Genomic DNA, 20,352 nt, shown 5'->3' with positions numbered 1-20,352 from the left:
AGAATAGAATGTGTTAGAGCAGCTTAATTGCTGGCTTATTTGTTAATGCTCCCAATGTTAGCTAGGATCTTCAGCCAAACTCTCCCTGGGGACCCACCCCTCCACGCATCCTACCGGGGCTCCAACTTCCTGGTACTTACTCCCCCACAGAGCAGGCTGCGGGGATTTTTCATGGGATTAAAGAATAACTGTTCTGAAGGTCTCACTATGAGTAAGCAAAAGCTCACCGGGGCAGCGGCGCTTCAGGCTCAAAGTCGGTAACTTGAATTTGGGCGGCCTGATCTCACAGTGTGCTGCCGGGGCAGAGAGAAGCCATAGAGCCGAGTCCTGGATCCCTGGGTTTGGGGTCTGCCACTGTGGACAGGAATAGGCCAGTCTCTGCATGGGGTTTTCCATTTTTGAAATTCTAAGTTCTCAGTTGTTTAATCCAAATTAGCTGGAACTATGGGGTGGTGAGTGGGTGGCCTTGAAAGACCTGAATTCTGGGCTGCGGGTTCAGCATTTGGCCCTGACCATGATTCACGGGGAAATTCTTTTAAAAACATAAACCCTATTGCTCTGTGCCAGACATTTCCAGGCTGTTGACAGTTGCTAACATTTGCTAAGCATTACTACTTTGCTTAGGCAGGCCCTGTGCTGTGTGTTTGACAGGTGTTGTTTCATGTCACCCTCATTAACAGCCCTTCAAGGTAGGCATTATATCTCTACAGATTCAAAACTGAGATGCAGAGGTTGGAAAATGGCATAAAGTCAAATAATTAGAAGGTGGGATAAATGAGACTTGAACCCAAGTCTGATCGATGCCAAAGCCTGTGCATTTAGTAGAACAGTAGAAAAACATCAGCAAATTCTCTGCTTTCCCCCAAACTCGGTGAAATCAGTGGGAATAGAAGTGCTTCCCTTTTCCAGATAACATAGTCGCCTAACTCCAATACCTTGGAAAAGGGGTGTGAATTTGCCTCCAGAGTTGCCTCAGGGAGGGAGGCTTATGCTGGTGACACAGCCAGCACCATGGGGCTGGTACTGCCTGGTGTTGGCAGTAATAAGGTCCCAGCAAAACTTGTTCTGTGGGAAAAGGGGTGTGAGGACTCTCAAAGGAAAGTCTAGATTTACTTGTTTGTATAAAGCGCCAATTGCAACGGCCTTGGTGAGATTTTTGCCCTGTGACCCAGACTGTGAATGTTTGCTGCAGAGTTTGCTTTAGGCAGGAGGACTTGGGTTGGGCCTTCTCCAGGACTGAGGTCAAGGTTGGGTAGAGCCCAACAGATGAGCTTTCCAGATTGGTCAGCTTCTCTCCTATCTGCCGTCCCACATCTGACCCAGCTCTTCACTTCACAGGCCCCAGGACAGACCGGCCTGAGAGCTGAAGGGATTTGCCCAAAGTCAGAGCTCCTCTTTGTCCCTGGTAAATGGACACATTGAGAACATTGTGGGGGAGGTCTGCCCTCCCAGTTACTTTTGTTGGCACTTAACTCTCCTTTTGTGTTAAAGTTTCTCTTCCCCAAACAGACACTTTAGTAAGTGCAGTTATTTGTTGGAGTTTTGCCCTTCTTTTCTTCCCCCAGGGACTGTGACGAGCTTCCAAGTGAGTCAGTGCAGCCTGACTTGAGAATGCCTGAGGGGTCAGGCCAGGCCAACAGGTTATTTATTCAGAAAATGTTTGTGGAGCTCCACTCCCAGAGCTGGAGGTGACTGAGGTAACACCACCACTCTTGCCAGCGAAAGAGCTACCACTTTGGTGGAGGCCACCTACTGATCAGGTGACCTAAGGTACTTGTTTCAGAGGATGACTGGGGTATTCCCGGAGCAGAACTGGTGTTAACTCACCCAGGGAGGACTCTGCAGGGGCAATGAACCAGCTGGGAATGGAAGAATGAGCCAAGGAGCCGGTGAGGGGTTCCAGGTTGCAGAGAAGTGACAGTTTGGGGACTACACCTAGTCCAGTGCCTGGAGCAAGAGCTGGAAGAGGGGAGAGATGAGGCTGGAGAGGAAGGCCGGGCCAGGCCCTGTAAATCTTGATGAAAACACTGGGACATTTTCATGAGAGTAACAGGGTGTGAGGCCTCGGGTCCATCTCTCTCTCTTGCTTAAAATTGATCTCAGAGAGGAAAGGAAGAAGGGAAAGGAGAGAGAGAAAGAGAAAGAAACATCAGTGTCAGAGAGAGACATCGATCGGTTGCCTCCCATACATGCCTTGACCTGGAATTGAACCCGCAACCTAGGTATGTACCCTGACCAGGAAATCGAACCTGTCACCTTTTTGGTGTGCAGGACGATGCTCCAACCAACTGAGTCACACCGGCCAGGGCTCGGGTCCACACCTTGTTTGCAATCTAAGCATGTCTGACTGTTTACAAAAGAATGCATTGTTCTAAGAACTCTGGAGGCAGAATAAGTCAGGGCCTCTAGGCCAGGGATCATAACTAGCCCTGGTGCTTCACACTGGCCAACACACCAGCCTTTGCCCTTGGACATCGTTTGGTACCAGACACCGGGGCCAGGAAAGCTGCTGTGCATCCCACTGCTCTGTGCTTTCTTTCCTGCCACCAGTCACAACACACACTAGATGACATTACTGTGGGCTCAGGCTCTTACCAGCACTGCAGGGAAGGGCTCAGTCCTTAACTGTCAAATATCATATATTTTGTATATATTTTTTCCTAAATGGGACTACCTTCTTGCATGTTACTATTATGAAAGTAATATGTTTCTTAGTGAAAAAATAAAAATCCCAGAAGTGTATACAATAGAAAGTGGAATTTCCTGCCTCACTCATAATCACATTTCCCCAAGAAAACCATTATTCTCCCAGACTTTGAAAGAAGTGCATATATATGTGTGCCCAGACAGTATCCCAAGTAAAAGCAGGCTCTCAGGCCCCTCAAAATGCCCTTCAGCTCTTTCTGGAAGACCCCAAAAGGGTACCCCACCTGTTCCGTAAACCTGTCTGTTGAATTCGGCTCCACAGGACTTCTCCGTCCTGCTTCTCGAAGGCTTCTTTTGTAACAGAAGCTTGGAGAATATCGCAGAAGCCAAACACCAAAGTCCATACCATTGGTGCTGTCTCCAGATGTCACCAAAGTTTCCAGTTCTTGGCTGGCAGAGTTGGGACGTGGGGAAAGGGCCATCTGCTCACAATGTGTCCACCACCCTGTGTCATGGGGGGCTCCAGGCCTGCTCTGCTTAGATCCCAAGCGTTGTGCAGCAAACCCAGGCGCTGCATCGGGCTCCCCACCGTGGTCTGTGGAGCTCATGCAGGCTCTCCTCTGGGCTCCCAAGGTGGTGTGCAGGGCTTTCCCAAACACCGCTGGGGCCCTATTGGGTGTCGGGTGGGGCTATCCTCAGTGCTTCATTGGGCTGCCCAAGGTGTTGCGCTGGAGGCTTCCCCGGGTGTCTAGTGTCTAGGCACTGCTCGGGGCACCTTAGGTGTTGTGCGAAGCTTTCCGCACCGGGCTCCCCGAGGTGTTTCTTTGGCGCTGGCAGGCGCTGCGCGTGCTCCCTAGGTGTGAGGGGGGCCTCACGGGCACTTCTCACGGCTCTCCCACACGCTGAGCGGGGCTTGCCTGGCACTGCATCTACTTCCCAAGGTGTCGCGCTGCGCTCTTCCAGCACTGCTCAGGGCTCTCCTAGGCGTTGTGCGGGGCCTCACGTTCACTGCCCCGGGCTCCCTAACACATTGCGTTGGGCTATGGTAGGCGCTGACCTGGGCTTCACAAGGTTTTACATGGGATTCTGGCAGGCGCGGCAGTGGGGGCTTTTCATGGTGTTGGGCTGGGCTCTTCCATGCATTGCGCTGGGCTCTCCCAGCAGCTCCACAGGCTCCCAAAATGTCGCATGGGGCTCTGGCAGTTGATGCGCGAGGCTTCCCAAGATTTGGCGCAGGGCTCTCCCAGGCATTGTGCCAGGCTCCCCCCAGCGCCCCCGGGCTCTCCAAGCTGTTGGAGTTTCTAGCCAGCACTACGTGGGTCCCCTCCAAGGTGTTGTGCAGGGCTCCTCCCAGGCACTTCCTCGGGGCTCTCCCCTGGCAATTTGCGTGATGCTGTCTCCGGGGCTGCAACTGGGCCTCCCCAGTTGTTGTCTGGGGCGCAGGGCAGGTGCTGCTCGGGGGCTTATCAAGGCGCTGCTGGCGCTCTTTCAGGCTTGTGCGAACCTGTTTCAGGCGCTGCCCTGGGCCCCCCAAGGTGGCGTGCTGGGCTCTGGCCGGTGTGGCTAAGGCTTCTGAAAGTCTCACACAGGGCCAACAGGCACTGCTGCGGACTCTCCCAGATGCTGTGTGGGGCTCTCTTAGGTGCCGCACTGGGCTCCCCAAGGTTTTTGCGGGGATCCCCAGGAGCTGCTCGTTTTACTGTCGGAGAAGTAAAAAGTTGACTGAAAATAAATAATATCCAGAAAATGTGAAAAATAGTATAACCCAGAAATGGACTAATTTATAGTCATATAAATCATGTTTTTCTTTTAACAATGTTCACAACATATAGTTTTAAAAAAGACTTCTAAAGAGTTGTGTAAATGATTATAATTTTATGTTTTAATTATACATTAAAACATTATTCATGCCCTAGCTGGTTTGGCTCAGTGGCTAGAGTGTCGGCCTGCGGACTGATGAGTCTCGGGTTCAATTCCGGTGAAGGGCACATGCCTGGGTTGTGGGCTCGATCCCCCGTGGGGGTGTGCAGGAGGCAGCCTATGAGTGATTCTCTCTCATCATTAATGTTTCTATCCCTCTCCCTCTCCCTTCCTCTCTGAAATCAATAAAAATATATTAAAAATTATTTATGTAATGTACAGACAAAAATACTGCAAAGGAAGACTTGAAAGACATAAAATGCCAGCAGTGGCTGCTGGTGGGTGAATACGCGATGCCCATTTAGTCAATGGGAAATTTTGCAGTATCCCAATTTTCTACAAGGAATATGCACTACTTAGGCAAGTTGGAAAAAAAAAATTAGGTTTTTGTTTGATTTTAAGAGTGTCATTTGACCACCCTGGTGCAGTTAGGCTTTCATCATTCCTGCCAGAAAAGGATAAAAGAATAAAATGTTCCTAGATTTTTTTTAAAGTGCCATAATTAGACAATACTTCAAAAACAATTTAAAAATGACTTAGAGTTCTCTAATAGTATTGCTAACAAGGTTTTTAAGGAATTAAAATTATAAAAAAAAAAGTTGTGGGTTATTTGAAAGGGAACAATCTTTCCACTCTAAACTATGATCCCTGATTATTACACTAAGAGAAAACCTGAAGCAATCTTCAGCCTTTGAGATATTGACTAATGGTGCACTTCTCAAGCTTCCCTGTTCAGATTCATGGAGTCTCTTTGCCAATTGGGCTGCAGGATGGGGAGACATGAAGTCCCCCACCCAAGAACCCTGGCTTAATAGCCCATGCCTGGGAATGCTGGAGCTACCCACGGCAGGGTCTCCATGGAGGGTGAGAGGAACTCCCAGTGCACACCTCTGAAGGGTGTGGCTGACACCGCTGGCCCCTGGATCAGCTGGGGTAGACGGACCTTCTGGGTCATTACTGTGCATAGATGTGAAGCTGTAAGGGTCCCCCCATGTAAAGGTGAATACAGGTATATCTTGGAGATACTCTGGTTCTACTCCAAGGCATCACATTAAAGCAAACATTGCAATAAAGCGAGGCACATATTTTTTTTTTGGTTTCCCAGTGCATATAGAACTTATATTTGAAATATACAGTAGTCTGTTATGTGTGCATTCTATAGACTGTGATTCTGTTTCATAGCATTTTACTCACAGTAGAACTTTTTTCAGTATTAGTCAATCCTTTCAAACCTGGTGCTGCTTTATTAACTAAGTTTATGTAATATTCTAACTTCCTTGCTGTAATTTCAAAAATCTTTACAACATCTTCACCAGGAGTAGATTCCATTTAAAAAATAGAATCTGTCTATCCTCATCTATAAAAAATAGCTCCTCACCCATTAAAGTTTTATCATAAAATTACAACAATTCAGTCACATTTTCAGGCTCTGCTTCTAGTTCTACTTCGCTTGCTATTTCCACCACATCAGCAGTTACTTCTACCACTGAAGTGTTAAACCACTCAAAGTCATTCATGAGGGTTGGAATGAACTTCTTCCAAACACTTGTTAATGTTGATATTTTGACTTCTTCCCATGAACCATAAATGCTCTTAATGGCATCTAAAATGGTGAATCCTTTCCAGAGGTTTTCAACTTACTTTGCCTAGATCCATCAGAGGAATCTCTATGGCAGCCAGAGCTTTATAAAAAGTACTTATTAAATAAAAAGACTTTAAAATTGAAACTACTCCTTGATCCATGAGTCCAGAATGGATGTTGTGTGAGCAGGCATGAAGAAAACATTAATCAGAACTCTTGGCTGACCAGGTGCATTGTCAGTGAGCAGCAATATTTTCAAAGAAATCTTTCTTCTGAGAAGTGGGCTTAAAGTATTCAGTAAACCATGTTGCCAACAGATGTGCTGTGACTCAGGCTTTGTTGTCCAGGAAAAGTACATTTAGCATATTCTTAAGGGCCCTAGGATTTTCAGAATAGTCAATGAGCAATGGCTTCGACTTAAAGTCACTGGCTGCATTAGCCCCTAAGAAGAGAATCAACCTGTCCTTTGATGCTTTGAAGCCAGGCATTGACTTCTCCTCTCCAGCTATATTGCATTTTCTTCCAATATAAAGCCCCTTTTGCCACATTGAAAATCTGCTGTTTAGTGTAGCCACCTTCATTCATTATCATAGCTAGATCTTCTGGATAACTTACTACAGCTTCTAGCTCAGCACTTGCTGCTTCCCCTTGCCCTTTTGTGGTATGGAGATGGCTTCTGTTCTTAGACCTCATGAACCAGCCTCTGCTGGCTTCTGCTTTTCTTCTGAAGCTTCCTCACCTCTCTCAGCCTTCACAGAACTGAAGTTAGGGCTTTGCTCTGGATTCAGCTTTGGCTTAAGAGAATGCTGTGGCTGCCTTGATGCTGTATCCAGACCACTAAAGCTTTCTCTGTATCAGCAATAAGGCTGTTTTGCTTTCTTCTTCTTTTTTTTAAATTAAATCTTTATTGTTCAGATTATTACAGTTGTTCCTCTTTTTTTCCCCCATAGCTTCCGTCTACTCGGTTCCCACCCCACCCTCTGCCTTTACCCCCCCCCCCTCACTGTCCTCATCCATAGGTGTATGATTTTTGTCTAGTCTCTTCCCACAACCCCCACACCCCTTTCCCCCCGAGAATAGTCAGTCCACTCCCTTTCTATGCCCCTGATTCTATTATATTCACCAGTTTATTCTGTTCATTAGATTATTTATTCACTTGATTTTTAGATTCACTTGTTGATAGATGTGTATTTGTTGTTCATAATTTGTATCTTTACCTTTTTCTTTTTCTTCCTCTTCTTAAAGAATACCTTTCAGCATTTCATATAATACTGGTTTGGTGGTGATGAACTCCTTTAGCTTTTTCTTATCTGTGAAGCTCTTTATCTAACCTTCAATTCTGAATGATAGCTTTGCTGGGTAAAGTAATCTTGGTTGTAGGTTCTTGCTATTCATCACTTTGAATATTTCTTGCCATTCCCTTCTGGCCTGCACAGTTTCTGTTGAGAAATTAGCTGACAGTCGTAGGGGTACTCCCTTGTAGGTAACTGACTGTCTTTCTCTTGCTGCTTTTAAGATTCTCTCTTTGTCTTTTGCTCTTGGCATTTTAATTATGATGTGTCTTGGTGTGGTCCTCTTTGGATTCCTTTTGTTTGGGGTTCTCTGCGCTTCCTGGACTTGTAAGTCTATTTCTTTCATCAGGTAGGGCAAGTTTTCTGTCATTATTTCTTCAAATAGGTTTTCAATATCTTGCTCTCTCTCTTCTTCTGGCACCCCCATAATTTGGATGTTTGTATGCTTGAAGTTGTCCCAGAGGCTCCTTACACTATCTTCATATTTTTGGATTCTTTTTTCTTTTGCTTTTCTGGTTGGGTATTTTTTGCTTCTTTGTATTTCAAATCTTTGACTTGATTCTTGGGATCCTCTAGTCTGCTGTTGGATCTCTGTATAATATTCTTTATTTCAGTCAGTGTATGCTTAATTTCTAGTTGGGCCTTTTTCATATCCTCCAGGGTCTCACTAAGTTTTTTGGTGGTTTTTAGAAAATTCTTGAAAAACCTTATAACCGTGGTTTTGAACTCTATATCCAGTAGTTTGCTTTCCTCCATTTCTGTCATTTGTGATCTGTTTCTTTGTCTCCACATTTTGGCTGCTTCCCAGTGTTGATAGAGTGGCCTCTGTGCTAGGTGTCCTATAGGGCCCAGTGGCTCAGCCTCCCCAATTACCTGAGGTGGACACTCTTTGTGCACCCCTTTGTGGGCTGTGTGCACAGTCTTGTTGTAGTTAAGCCTTGATTGTTGTAGGTATCACTGGGAGGAATTGACCTCCAGGCCAATTGTCTGTGAGAATCAGCTGTGTCTACGGTGGGAGAACTTCTGTGCTGGAGACACTCTTCTGGTGCAAGACTTGCTTCAGTGGGGCTTTGGTGCTCACTGAGTCTGCCCCCTGAGTGTGTCCCTTATGGATCTGAGGAGTTGTAATCTGCATGGTCCCACTCTGACCACTGGGTACACAGGCTCTTGGATCTCTAAGGAGATGCTAATTTAGCCTCTTCCTGAGGCTACCCAGCAGGAGCTATGGAGAGATCTGCAGTTTCCTCTTCCTTGTTTGGGGTTTGGAGGTGCCCAGATGAGGCCCAGCTGTTAAGCAATGCAAGCTGCTGTAGGGCCTTGAGCCTTCTTTTGGATGTTCTGGGTCTCTGACCCAGCTGCACTTTGTTAGTTAATTTTAGATTGCAAAGGGCCAGGCCATTCATATGCAAAAGCTTGGGTGGGGCGTGGTCTCAAGGAATCAACAGGGTGGAGCAAACAGCTATGGCTGATCCTCAGTCCTACCCTAAGAGGCTCCGGGTCTCAGTGTCCCGGTAATCGCTGCAAGCACCTCTGAGAGAAAGTCACCCTCGAGTTCCGACCGATGCCAGACAGTCCAGTCTCTCCCCGTATGAGTCTGGGTCCCCAGAGACTCGCCTGGAACTGGAGTTCAGAGCAGTCGGGAGCTTGAGACTCCCTCCCGATTGAAAAAGACAACCGTGTCCTCAGTTGCCAGCCCTTTCCCATGTTCCGTACCTCTGCACTTTACTTCCGCACCTCCTCTGAGTCTCAGTGTGCTTTTCTCTTTCCTTCTAGTTGTAGAATTTCCACTCAGCTAGCCTTCCTGTGGTTCTGGATGATGTCCGTTTTGTCTTTTAGTTGTATTTAAAATATATATATATATATATATATATATATATATATATATATATATATATATATTTTTTTTTTTCTTTTGCAACACAGTATGATTTATTTATTTATTTTTTTATATTTTTAATTTTTTATTGTTTTATTGGTTAAAGTGTTACAAAGAGTATTACATGTCTCCCTTTTTTTCCCCCGCCCTTGACAATAAAAATATATTTTTATTGATTTTTTACAGAGAAGAAGGGAGAGGGATAGAGAGTTAGAAACATCGATGAGAGAGAAACATTGATCAGCTGCCTCCTGCACACCCCCCACTGGGGATGTGCCCGCAACCAAGGTACATGCCCTTGACCGAAATCGAACCTTGCGACCCTTCAGTCAGCAGGCCGATGCTCTATCCACTGAGCCAAACCGGTTAGGGCTTAGTTGTATTTTTGAAGTGGTTGTGCGAGGCAGCAATTTCATGTGTTTACCTATGCCGCCATCTTGGTTTCTCCTGATCATCTTCTTCAGATCTTTCACTATCATGGACTTTAGGCTCTGGTGAGACAAGCTGCTCTGTACGACCTTTTCCATGGACACATTTGTAATCAAAGTCCCTAAGTGCCCTCGATACAGCCAGAGAGCCATTCACACGCTGAGTCATTACAGAACCACCTGCACTCTGAATCTGTTCTTTTCCCAGCGGATTACTTGACTTGTGATCATGTATGAAGAAATGAACTTTCCTGTTCCTACAAAGGAAACCTCTCGAGTCTCCACAGTTAGTGAAATAAGTCTGGTGAGGAGAAATGAAGACATCCACAGCTGTTGACCCATTTCTATTTGTACCATGTTTCTTCTCTGACATAGCTCTCATGTGTTCATCAATCTCCAGAAAACCTGTTCTGATTCCATTCTTTACATTTTCAACAGAAGGTGCTCCTGTAGACCCTTTAAAGTCCTGGTTATTGGTGATGTGATCTAACAAATGCTCACAGCAGTATTTGGCAGCCTGAGAACCAGCATGCCCATCATACAGAGCAAAGAATGACCACGTTTTAAGTCTGCTTGGCAAACCAATCACAGCTGTATGTGCATCCTCCATTTCAACTCGCCAGCCTCGCATGCTGCTTAGCGCATATCACAACCCATTACCCTACCCATGGGCATTATGTTTTCCATCTTTGGCTTGTCTAACATGCTCCTATTATGTCTTGATCCTTTAGGTCCAGAGCAGCCCCGGGCCAGCAGGTCCCTGGTCGGCTGGCCGAGGTGGCCACGGCCTGAGAGGGGGTGGGATGGGGGTCACCAAGGGGGCTGCGGACCAGGTCAGGCAGGGGATGGGGCAGAGGAGGGGAGGAGCCAGGCTGCCTCCGGGGCCCTGGCTTTCAGCGCCCTCAAGGCTCACATCATCTGGGCATTGGAGCAGCGGGCAGAGAGCCGGTCCCTCACCCACCGGCTCAGCCACCACAGCAGAGCAGTTGGAAGGAGATCTGTCACTGATATTTTCAAGCATGGCTCCGCTGTTGCTCTATTTGCCCTTTGCCACTGTCTTTAGGTTTTTGAAGGCAACGTTTTCTTGGACCTGCTTTTTTTCTGTATATTTTTTACTGGGTTTTCATAGTATTGAGTTTGGCAAGTATTGTAGAGTGTTTTCTGCAAGACAGAAGCTGGGGAAAATGAGGAAAAAAGAAAAAGACACCGACTTTTCTATTTGTGAGCTCAGGTGGAGTGGAGACAGACAGCTAAACTGAACTTTCCTCATGAAGGGTGAGGTACTACCTATGCCTGAGCCTTTCCAGTCCATGAAGTTGCTCTACAACCCTCACAACCCCCACACCAGGCATGATAGCTCGCCCCACTCCCTGCTTTGCCCGTGTCCCTGTGATGTTGCAGTTGCTAATTTTCTTCCCAAACCAGCCAGGATGCCATAGTGTGATGCTGAGTATTCACAGCGCACTCCTGGGCTTTCCTAAACTCTATTCTAACCCCAGTTACATAGTTTATAGTTGTGGCCATTGGTAGATTTTTTTTTAAAGTCAAAACCAGATTAAGCTCTGAGGCTATCAGTGTTGTAAACTCTATAATTATTTGGAAAGTGGCCAGCTGGGAGCTGTGAAGGGTGAAAGTTGTGTCTGCCTCTGGAGAAACAGAGGACTCAGCATCCTCAGGAAACTGTCAGCAGCTGGTGTTCACTGTCCTCCATGTCCCAGCATCCTTCTCTTCCACTTCCGTCTCCTACCCTCAGCCCTGCCCGGATTCTGGAGTGTGGCCACGGGTAACGTGCTTTGAGAGGCACTGCTCCATACATGTTAGAACTAGTAGCCCCTCTGAGGGTGTGCAAAGGAGCCTGCCTTGGCAAGAAGTCCATTTGTTCTTGCCCACAAGTCATTTGAAATGGTTTGGTTCAAAACTAGTATTTCTGAATCTTGGTCAGTTTTTTTATAGGAACATGTGACCACTGCCTCCTATCATCACTGCACTAAGACACACACGTCAGCTCTGTGGAAATGGCCGGGCACTGTGCAAATGAGGCCTTGCCATCTTAAACAGCTACAAAGACATGTGGGATCTCACATCCAACCCAAGATCCACTCTCACCTGCCCTTGTCTCGTCTACTGTCTGAATTGCACCTATGAGGTAGGCTCTCAAATGAGCTGAGCAAACAGATGTGAAACCGAGACTCAAATAATACCCAGGTAACAATGGGTAATGCTCACATGCATTGCCAGTGGGTGTTTCCTTCAAACCCTACAGACCAGACTCGGCATGAACATCAAGAGGAGTCCATTCACTTCCCCCCAGTTTGAGAATCCTGCCATGACTGGCACTCCGGCGGCAATGATTCTCAAAGAAGCTCACGAAACGACAGGAAGCTGCTCGGCCCCAAATTATGCCTAAAACTATACCAGATGGTGCACACCAAGGCTCAGTGTACGTAGAGAGTGTATGATAAATATGTTTGCATTTATTTTCTCCTTAAAAATAAAACAGACGTACATACACATACAGAAAAGCAGATCCACTTGATGTGAGAGTGATGTCGAGCTCAAAGCTACTAGCAGGATGCAGTGGGCTTCTACCTCTGTGGTCTGGTGACAAGGGTCACTTTCAGCATCAGGTGTCCCGGTTTGGCTTCCTTCTGAGAAGCCCTTTGGGGATCTGTGTATGCCCACGTGTTCGTTTCTGCTGCTGAGGCCTTACTGATGCTGGCTGGTCGGCTCGGACGGCCACGTGGCAGAGGCTCCTGCCCTTCCCGCTGCCCAGAGCTCCTGTCCTGCTGCAGAGAATGGCCGTGTGGGAGGAGGTCAGACCTGCGGACAGAGACCAGATAGACTTTTGTCATCTCGCTTTTCTGAAGAGATGGTACAACAGCTTTTAGATTTTAAAAGTTAAATAGCCATCCATTAGTCGTTGGAGGAAGCTCAGCCAAGGGCACTGTGATTCTGACAGATGCCCAAGGTTATGGGTTATGCTGTTTCCGTGTCTGTGAACAGTGTGGGCCAGGTGACCTCTCAGGTCTGTCTGTCTCTAAGGCGCAGACGTCATGAGGCTCACACCCTCTTGGTGGTACATGCTCACATCTCAGAGGAAGTTCCACCCCTAGGTGGTTTCCAAAGGCTGCCATGGTGTCTTAAGATTTGCTTTTTAGTCCAAAAAAGTTACCAGGTTCTTCCTGTCTTAAAAGCCAAGAAGGCAGGTTTGAAATGCTATAGTCATAGACCATCAGCTCCTCTCACCTGGCCCAGAGAAGGTTTGGTAGTAGCCCTTTAAGAGAGAATATGCCTGGTGGGGGGTGGGAAGACATTGATAGTTGTAGGCAACACTTTTGCTACCCAATAATATATTCTGAGCCATAAAATGGATTCATAACTGCAAATGGCTTTCAAAGAATAATTTTTTACGGGTGTAAACAGCAGGTTAAAGACTTTTCTATGAGAAAGAGTGGCTGGAAAATCTTAGCCAAGCTTACTTTCCCTGGACAGGTACCTTTGCTCAGATATTTCTGGGCCCTCTGGGGAGATGGAGGCAAAATCAACCTGCCAAATAGCCATTAGGTCTCTACTAGGCAAAAGGAAGGGGAAAATTCATCCTAAGCATGGCCTTGGAAGGGAGTATGTCCTATATTAGCAGTATTTGGTTTTTCATACAATTAGAAAATGGTGGGAGGAATGAGAATTTTATGGGAAATAAGGTTTTGCGCATCTTTGCTGGTTGAAATAGTGCTTTGATTTTCTTTGATTTACTCTCCAGGTAAGTCTAGAGAGAATAACTGAGATAATTTGTCCCCTTATCATCCCAGGCTTAAACTAAGGCACCTGGGTCTGGGTGCCTTCTCTCTCTCTCTCTCTCTCTCTCTCTCTCTCTCACTGGAAAGGGGTGGAAGTGCTCCCTACATGGGCCTGGGGTGTGATGCCAGAGCAGGAACCTGGACGCACCTATCCCATGAGTTATCACTGGCCAGAGTACATACCTTCTATTGCTTCTTCCTCTTTCGTTGTTTCTTAAATAATTTTATAAAGAAAAAAGAGCCCTCTTCCTAAAACAGACCATACTTGCTTTAACCAAATGTGTTTACCATTGAAATCAAGTGCCACTTAACTCTTTTCCTTTGAAATTCAAACACATGACTAGACATAGATGTCAACTATCCCAACAATCAAGACAATTTATTATTCCTCCTATTTTCCCTGCTTCTAATTTCCAAAAATCTAAATTCTTTTTGCTGTAAGAAAACACATGTGGGAAAATTCTTTTTAAAACTGCTCTCCCACACCATCCAAAGTGTTTCCTGACTATAAAAGGAAACCCCACCACTACCAATGGAAAGTCCTTTGGCACAGAACTGGGAGAGAGAGGTAGGGGGGAACACGTAGTGTGTGTGGTTGAGTAGGAGGCATATCTGAGCCTTGGAGGCTCTCAGGCCCAGTGGACCAAGCAGTGGGCTGGGAAAGAGTGGCGGGTACCTTGGCTTGTCCGCTGGCTCCAGCAGCTCGGGGGTGCAAAGGGGGGTCATGAGTTTCAGTGTGCTGCTTAGCAAAGTTCACAAATACCTGAAGGCAAGAAAAGAGCAAGAATAGGTATATGCTTCCAGAAGAATGGCACCCTCCACTCACCTCCCCCCCGACCCCCACTGGGCTTTCTCTTTTCCAGAGCTCATAGACAGCCCCGCTGGAGCAGCTGTGTGCTGCAGGAGGGGAGGCTGGCCCACCTGAGGGGCCCGGCCACCAGGGCCCTGCACAGGGCTTGTTTCTTAGAATTCCAAACTGAGCCATAGGAGTGCCTCTAGGAGGATTCAAAGGATGTGGGGTATACAAGGCAAAGCAGATCCCAAGTAGCAGCAGCCTTCTAAACCTCTAAAGAAGAAACTAAAAGCAAAAATACAAAACAGGATCTGATCTCATCTCTCCTCTGTCCTTTATTAAATGTGCAGTGTGGCCGTGACTCCCCTCCTACCTTCCTCTGCTGTGGCTGAGAAGGTGCTGGTAACTCAGCTTCTCAAAGACTATTGGAGACTTGCCTATGCACTGCTTTATTGCACAGTCTCTAAGGATGTCTACTTAAACACACAGCAACAACAAAATACCCCAGAAAAAACTCAAATGTCTAAATGGATAAAACATAATATAGACATACAATGGAATATTACTCAGTCTTTAAAAGAGGGATATTCTGACACATGCTACAACATAGATGAACTTTGAGGACATTATGTCAAATGAAATAAGCTAAACAAAAGGGACAGAATACTGCATAATTCCACTTATATGAGGTACGTGGTGTAGTCTGCATTCAGTGGTTATGGTGGCTGTGGGTTGGAGGCTATTATCTAATGAATAGAGAGTTTTAATTTGGGAAGGTGAACAATTTCTGGAGAAAGATAGTAGTGATGATTACACAACAATGTGAATGTACTTAATGCCACTGAATTGTACATTTAAGACAGGTGATAATGTTATATATATTTTACCACAGTAAAAAGTGATCACATTTAGAAACCCTGACACATGGCATAAATATGTATCAAAACTCACCAAATTGTACAGCTTAAAGGGGTGCATTTTATTGTACGTAAGTTAAGCCACAATAAAGTTGATTTGAAAAGAAAAAAAAAGCCACCACCACAAACCAGGAAGGTTGAAATAAAGTCATAGTGTAGTGGGGAAGGATGAAGCAAACTCAATGAAATTTGCTGATGATTAAAATAGTGTTAGATAGCAATTTCTGACAGACTGAGTTTTAGCCTAATGGACAGATGCTCAGAGGTTAAACCTCAGGCATGTCCTGCCTCCCTGTGGTGGGGATTCCAGCCCTGATTGGGCTGTCCAGTCGGGACTTTGCAGAGCCCTGCTCTGCACCCGGCTCCCCTTGGGGGACTTGCCTGGTCCAGCGTGGTCTGTGTGACCGAGTACTCCTCGATGAGCAGGCTGTCCTTGTGGGAGATGAGCAGCCGGAAGATCCTGGCCAGGGAGGAGGAGGGGACCTGGAACTGGAGCATGTTGTGGTGCCTCTCCCTCTGCACGCTGCCCGGGAAGTTCCCCTGGAAGAACTGCTCCACGGGGTTCAGGTCGGGAAGCAAGTCGTCCTTTGGAGATTTGATCTTCATTGTGACGATGTAGCCATCTCCGAACCTATGGACGCCCACCACAGCGTGGTACAGGCCTGTTAGTAGTTGGGTCTAAGGCAGTCTCAAAATCAGGAATAGACTCAAGACTGGCTGCCTCTTCAGCCACCATTTTCCTCTCCTTGATTTAGCATATTCTTAAGGGCCCTAGGATTTTCAGAATAGTCAATGAGCAATGGCTTCAACTTAAACTCACTGGCTGCATTATTATACTGTTTTATAATAAGAAGAGAGTCAGCCTGTTCTTTGAAGTTTTCAAGCCAGGCATTGACTTCTCCTCTCCAGCTATATTGCATTTTCTTCCAATATAGAGCCCCTTTTGCCACATTGAAAATCTGCTGTTTAGTGTAGCCACCTTCATTCATTATCATAGCTAGATCTTCTGGATAACTTACTACAGCTTCTAGCTCAGCACTTGCTGCTTTCCCTTGCCCTTTTGTGGTATGGAGATGGCTTCTGTTCTTAGACCTCATGAACCAGCCTCTGCTGGCTTCTGCTTTTCTTCTGCAGCTTCCTCACCTCTCTCAGCCTTCACAGAACTGAAGTTAGGGCTTTGCTCTGGATTCAGCTTTGGCTTAAGAGAATGCTGTGGCTGCGTTGATGCTGTATCCAGACCACTAAAGCTTTTTCTATATCAGCAATAAGGCTGTTCTGCTTTCTTATCATTTGTTCCCTGGGGGAGCTCTTTGCATTTCCCTCAAGAACTTTTCTTTGCATTCACAACTTGGCTACCTGTGTGGTGCAAGAGGCCTAGCTTTCAGGCTATCTTAGCTTCTTGCTCAGCTTAATTGCTTCTAGCTTTCTATTTAAAGTGAGAGGGCTGAGACTCTTTCACTTAAACACTTAGAAGCCATTGTCAGGTCATCAATAGGCCTACTTTCAACATTGTTGTGTCTTGGGAAATAGGGAGGCTTGAGGAGAGGGAGAAAGATGGTGAGTGGACAGTTGGTGGAACAGTAAGAACACACAACACTTATGGATTGTGTCATCTTACACCAGTGGTGCCCTGAATCAGATCGCACATAAAAATAAAACAGTATAATAATCATGAAAACATTTGAAATGTTATGTGAATTACCAAAATGTGACACAGAGACAAAGTGAGCAAACCCTGTTGGAAAAGCAGTTGCTGATAGACTTGTGAGATGCAAATTTGCAAAAAAACTTAAATTTTTTTTTAAAGCGCATTATCTGTGAAGCATAATAAAGTGAAGTGCAATAAAATGAGGTGTGTCTGTATTTAATGTCAGTCCAGTTAAAATTCCAGGTTTCTGGAAACTCCACAAAATGATTTTAAAGTTGATGTGGAAAATAAATATGTGAAGGAATTGTCAAAGTAATAAAAAATAAAAAATCTCAAGAGGGGATTCACCTACCAGATATTACAAGGTAGCTGAATAACGCGCTGCCATGGAAACAGCTGTGGGACATGGAGCCACGAGCCAGACACAGTGTCTGGAGGCAGATCTGAGCCCGGTGTCCCCAGGAACTGGGGGGTCAGGAAAGGGGCCTTTCATTTTGATAAGGAAAGGCCACATGGCGACACAGAGTTATGTTGTGACAAAGTAAGCTTAGCTTCTATATCAGTGAATGAAACATAAACTCAAAATCACTTGGAGCTTGGCCAGCATGGCTCAGTGGTTAAGTGTTCACCTACAAAGCACAAGTTCCCGTTGCGGGCTTTATCTCCAGTATGGGATGTGTAGGAGGCAGCCAATCAATGATTCTCTCTCATCATTGATGTTTCTATCTCCCTCTCCCTCTCCCTTCCTCTCTGAAATCAATAAAAATATATTTTAAAAAAATATTACTTGGAAAATAAAATATAAAGAAAGCAAATTAAAATTATAAAATTAGCCAAGAATATGGAGGATGTTTGTTTAACTTGCAGTAAAGAAGACTCTTTAAAGCAAGAGAGAAAACAGCTAATTTTCAGGAAAAATCACGCTAGTAAGATTACAACTTACCTCCGTGCAGATGAACCCGGGTTGTGACCTGGTTACTGTGGAGATAAATGAAAATACATAAACTAAAAAAAGTGTCGCTGACACTGAGCTTATCTTACACTAAATTCAAGTCAATTTTGAGTACTGGCAGCTCAGAGGCTCCTGGGTCCAAGGAAAGGGGACAGCACGTGCGCGTCCTCCCAACTCTGGTGACCTGAGTACCTGTGTTTTTTCACTTTCCTTTTGTAAATAACCGGGAGTGGGTGGCTGCTTCATGTGATAAATACTTATTTCAGTTTTTAAGAGAACGGCAAACTGCTTTCCAAAGTGGTGAAGCTTTCCTTTCCCACCAGCAATGTGGAGACTTCCAGTTTCCCTTCAGCGTCACCAACACTGGGTACTGCTGGCCTTTTGATTTTAGCCTCATAGTCTGTAGTGGTACTTTCTGCTATTCATCTGTACCCCCTGGTGCCAAATGAGGCCAACCATCTTTTTTTTATCCTCACCTAAGGATACATTCTTACTGATTTTTGAGAGAGGAAGGGAAAGAGAGAGAGAGAGAGAGAGAGAGAGAGAGAGAGAGAGAGAGAAAGAAATGTGAGAAAAATTGATCTGTCCCCTCCCTTACATGCCCCGACTGGAGATGAAACCCACAACCTTTTCATGCACGGGCTGATGCTCCAACCAAATGAGACACCCGGCAGGGCAAGGTTGGGCATGTTCACATGTGTCCACCTTAGTAAACAGTTGTTTTTCCCATTTAAAAAACTTGGTCATTATTCTCATCATTGAGATTTGAAAGTTCCTTATGTATTCTGGATACAAGTATATCATTTGTAAGTATTTTGTTTGTGTCTGTGGCTTCTATTTTCATTTTCTGAATGGTGACTTTTGAGGGGCAAGTGTTTTAGTGTGTGATGAGCAGCAGCTCAAGACATGGACCTACCAGAGTCAGCCCTGCTGGCGGGATCCCATGCAGAGTGAGTATAGAAATGATGTAACACAAACATGCACACCACACACACACTCACATGCACATCACACACACATCACACACACTTACACACAGGACAATGCCCACACAGAAGCAAAGAACTGTGACTAAGTGGTGCTAGCTACAAGGTGATCTCGGGCCTCGTCCCAGCCCTGACTAAACAGGAATGATGAAACAAGGGCACATCCATACCTCTGGCAAGATTTGTTTACGAAATGATGGAATTTTGTTCCTTGATGAGGCATCTGAGCTATGTCTGCGGCTTCGATTCAAATAATTGTAAGTGCTCATCCCATTTGACACTAAAAAGGAGAAAAGAGGAAAAGGTCAGTTAGGAACCATCATCATCCACTGTAGGCACCTACCCAGCTCCCCTGAGCTGCACCCTGGGGCGTCAGGTCCTCATCCAGTTACTGGGGAGCTGCTGGACAGACGGCTACTGCACAGCCCACCTGGCCTTGGGGCAGCAGCCAGCAGCTCCTCACACTCTCCTGAGCCGCTGTCCCCCTCCCCTGGTCCCTGGAGGGGCCGCCCTGCCTGCCTCACAGCCCATAAAGTAAATATGGCCCTGTGAGTAGTGCCTGCCCAGCACACTAGTTATTAAGCCGAGACTCTGGCTCCAGCTGTGGCAGGAACAGGCCCCCTTGGGTTGCTCGCCCAGGTGCAGGGAGCTCCATGGAGCAGAGCCTCATGCCCTGCCCTGAGCAGTCTGGACAAGTGCTGTTGCTTTTGTTGTGTTTGGACCTGACTTATCTATCCTGATTCACTCCACCTGGCTCCTCCCACATTCTTCTTCCTTCCCTCCCAACCTGGGAAACAGCTGGAGGATATAAACTTGCACTTGGGTATATTCTGGTGGGTTTGCATAAATACCATCAAAATCAGCTTGTGCGCATGTCCTCTGTGTCTCCCAGAGCTCACACTTATTCTGAGTACATTTTACGTAACACAGTGAACTCTGACAGAACGATAAATACGGGAGGCACCGCACAGAACTTGAAACCTCACAGGCGAGGAACTTTGAGGCCTGAGTGCAAAGTACATGCTTTAAAGGACGTCCACCAGTTTCTCCTCCAACATCAGCTCGGGGTGGTTTCTAGAATCCTGCTCTTCCTTAATTTCACCCAGGATGCTCTCTGATCCATGTCCCATGACTGTGGCTTTTCTCCTCCGTCCTCAGTGGGCACTCTCCACGTCCTGCGTCTTCCCAGCAGATCTCACCCTCACAGTGTCTCTCCCACTCCCGTTCTGAGGACTCATCAGGATGCCCCTGTCCCAAGCTTCAAATGGCAGCACCAGCTGCCAACAGCTTCCCGTGTGGCCCCTGCAGTGCCCCTGCAGCGTGTTGGTTCCTGGTGGCCTCCCTCTGGAGTGCGGAGTGCTCCTAGTGACTTGCAGGAAGGCAGGGGACCACCTGCACGCCTGGGTGAGAGAGGCTGGCTTCCGCCTTGCTGCCCCCTCTTGTCCTCTCATTTGCTCAGCAGCCGAGTTATGATTTGCTGGGTCATGTTGAAGATGCATGTGACAAGGAATGGGA

The 20,352-nt window shown here is 46.3% G+C and overlaps 1 protein-coding gene and 1 pseudogene across 3 annotated transcripts; both read right to left on the bottom strand.

Annotated features, from left to right (window-relative positions):
* Positions 1–986: 986 nt before the first annotated feature.
* Positions 987–10,765, bottom strand: LOC102435454 (annotated as a pseudogene).
* A 1,433-nt stretch (positions 10,766–12,198) lies between these two features.
* Positions 12,199–20,086, bottom strand: LOC102432870 (retinal-specific ATP-binding cassette transporter-like). Of its 3 annotated transcripts, XM_023761856.1 has the most exons (6): positions 19,268–20,086; positions 19,008–19,117; positions 17,843–17,877; positions 15,633–15,882; positions 14,218–14,304; positions 12,199–12,564 (listed from the first exon to the last, which is right to left on the bottom strand). In XM_023761856.1, exons 4-6 carry the CDS (start codon positions 15,855–15,857, stop codon positions 12,559–12,561), a joined length of 318 nt encoding a protein of 105 aa, XP_023617624.1. In that variant the 5' UTR covers positions 15,858–15,882; positions 17,843–17,877; positions 19,008–19,117; positions 19,268–20,086; the 3' UTR covers positions 12,199–12,558. The 3 variants fall into 3 exon arrangements, with proteins under 3 accessions (XP_023617624.1, XP_006098161.1, XP_023617625.1); XM_006098099.3 differs by having other exon boundaries at positions 19,008–20,086; XM_023761857.1 differs by lacking the exons at positions 19,008–19,117; positions 19,268–20,086 and adding an exon at positions 18,044–18,848.
* Positions 20,087–20,352: the final 266 nt, after the last annotated feature.

The sequence above is a fragment of the Myotis lucifugus genome, unplaced genomic scaffold (assembly GCF_000147115.1).
Source record: "Myotis lucifugus unplaced genomic scaffold, Myoluc2.0 scaffold_220, whole genome shotgun sequence".
Taxonomy (NCBI): domain Eukaryota; kingdom Metazoa; phylum Chordata; class Mammalia; order Chiroptera; family Vespertilionidae; genus Myotis; species Myotis lucifugus.
The sequence above is the reverse complement of the archived record's forward strand: the minus strand, read 5'-3'. Positions and strand labels throughout refer to the sequence as shown.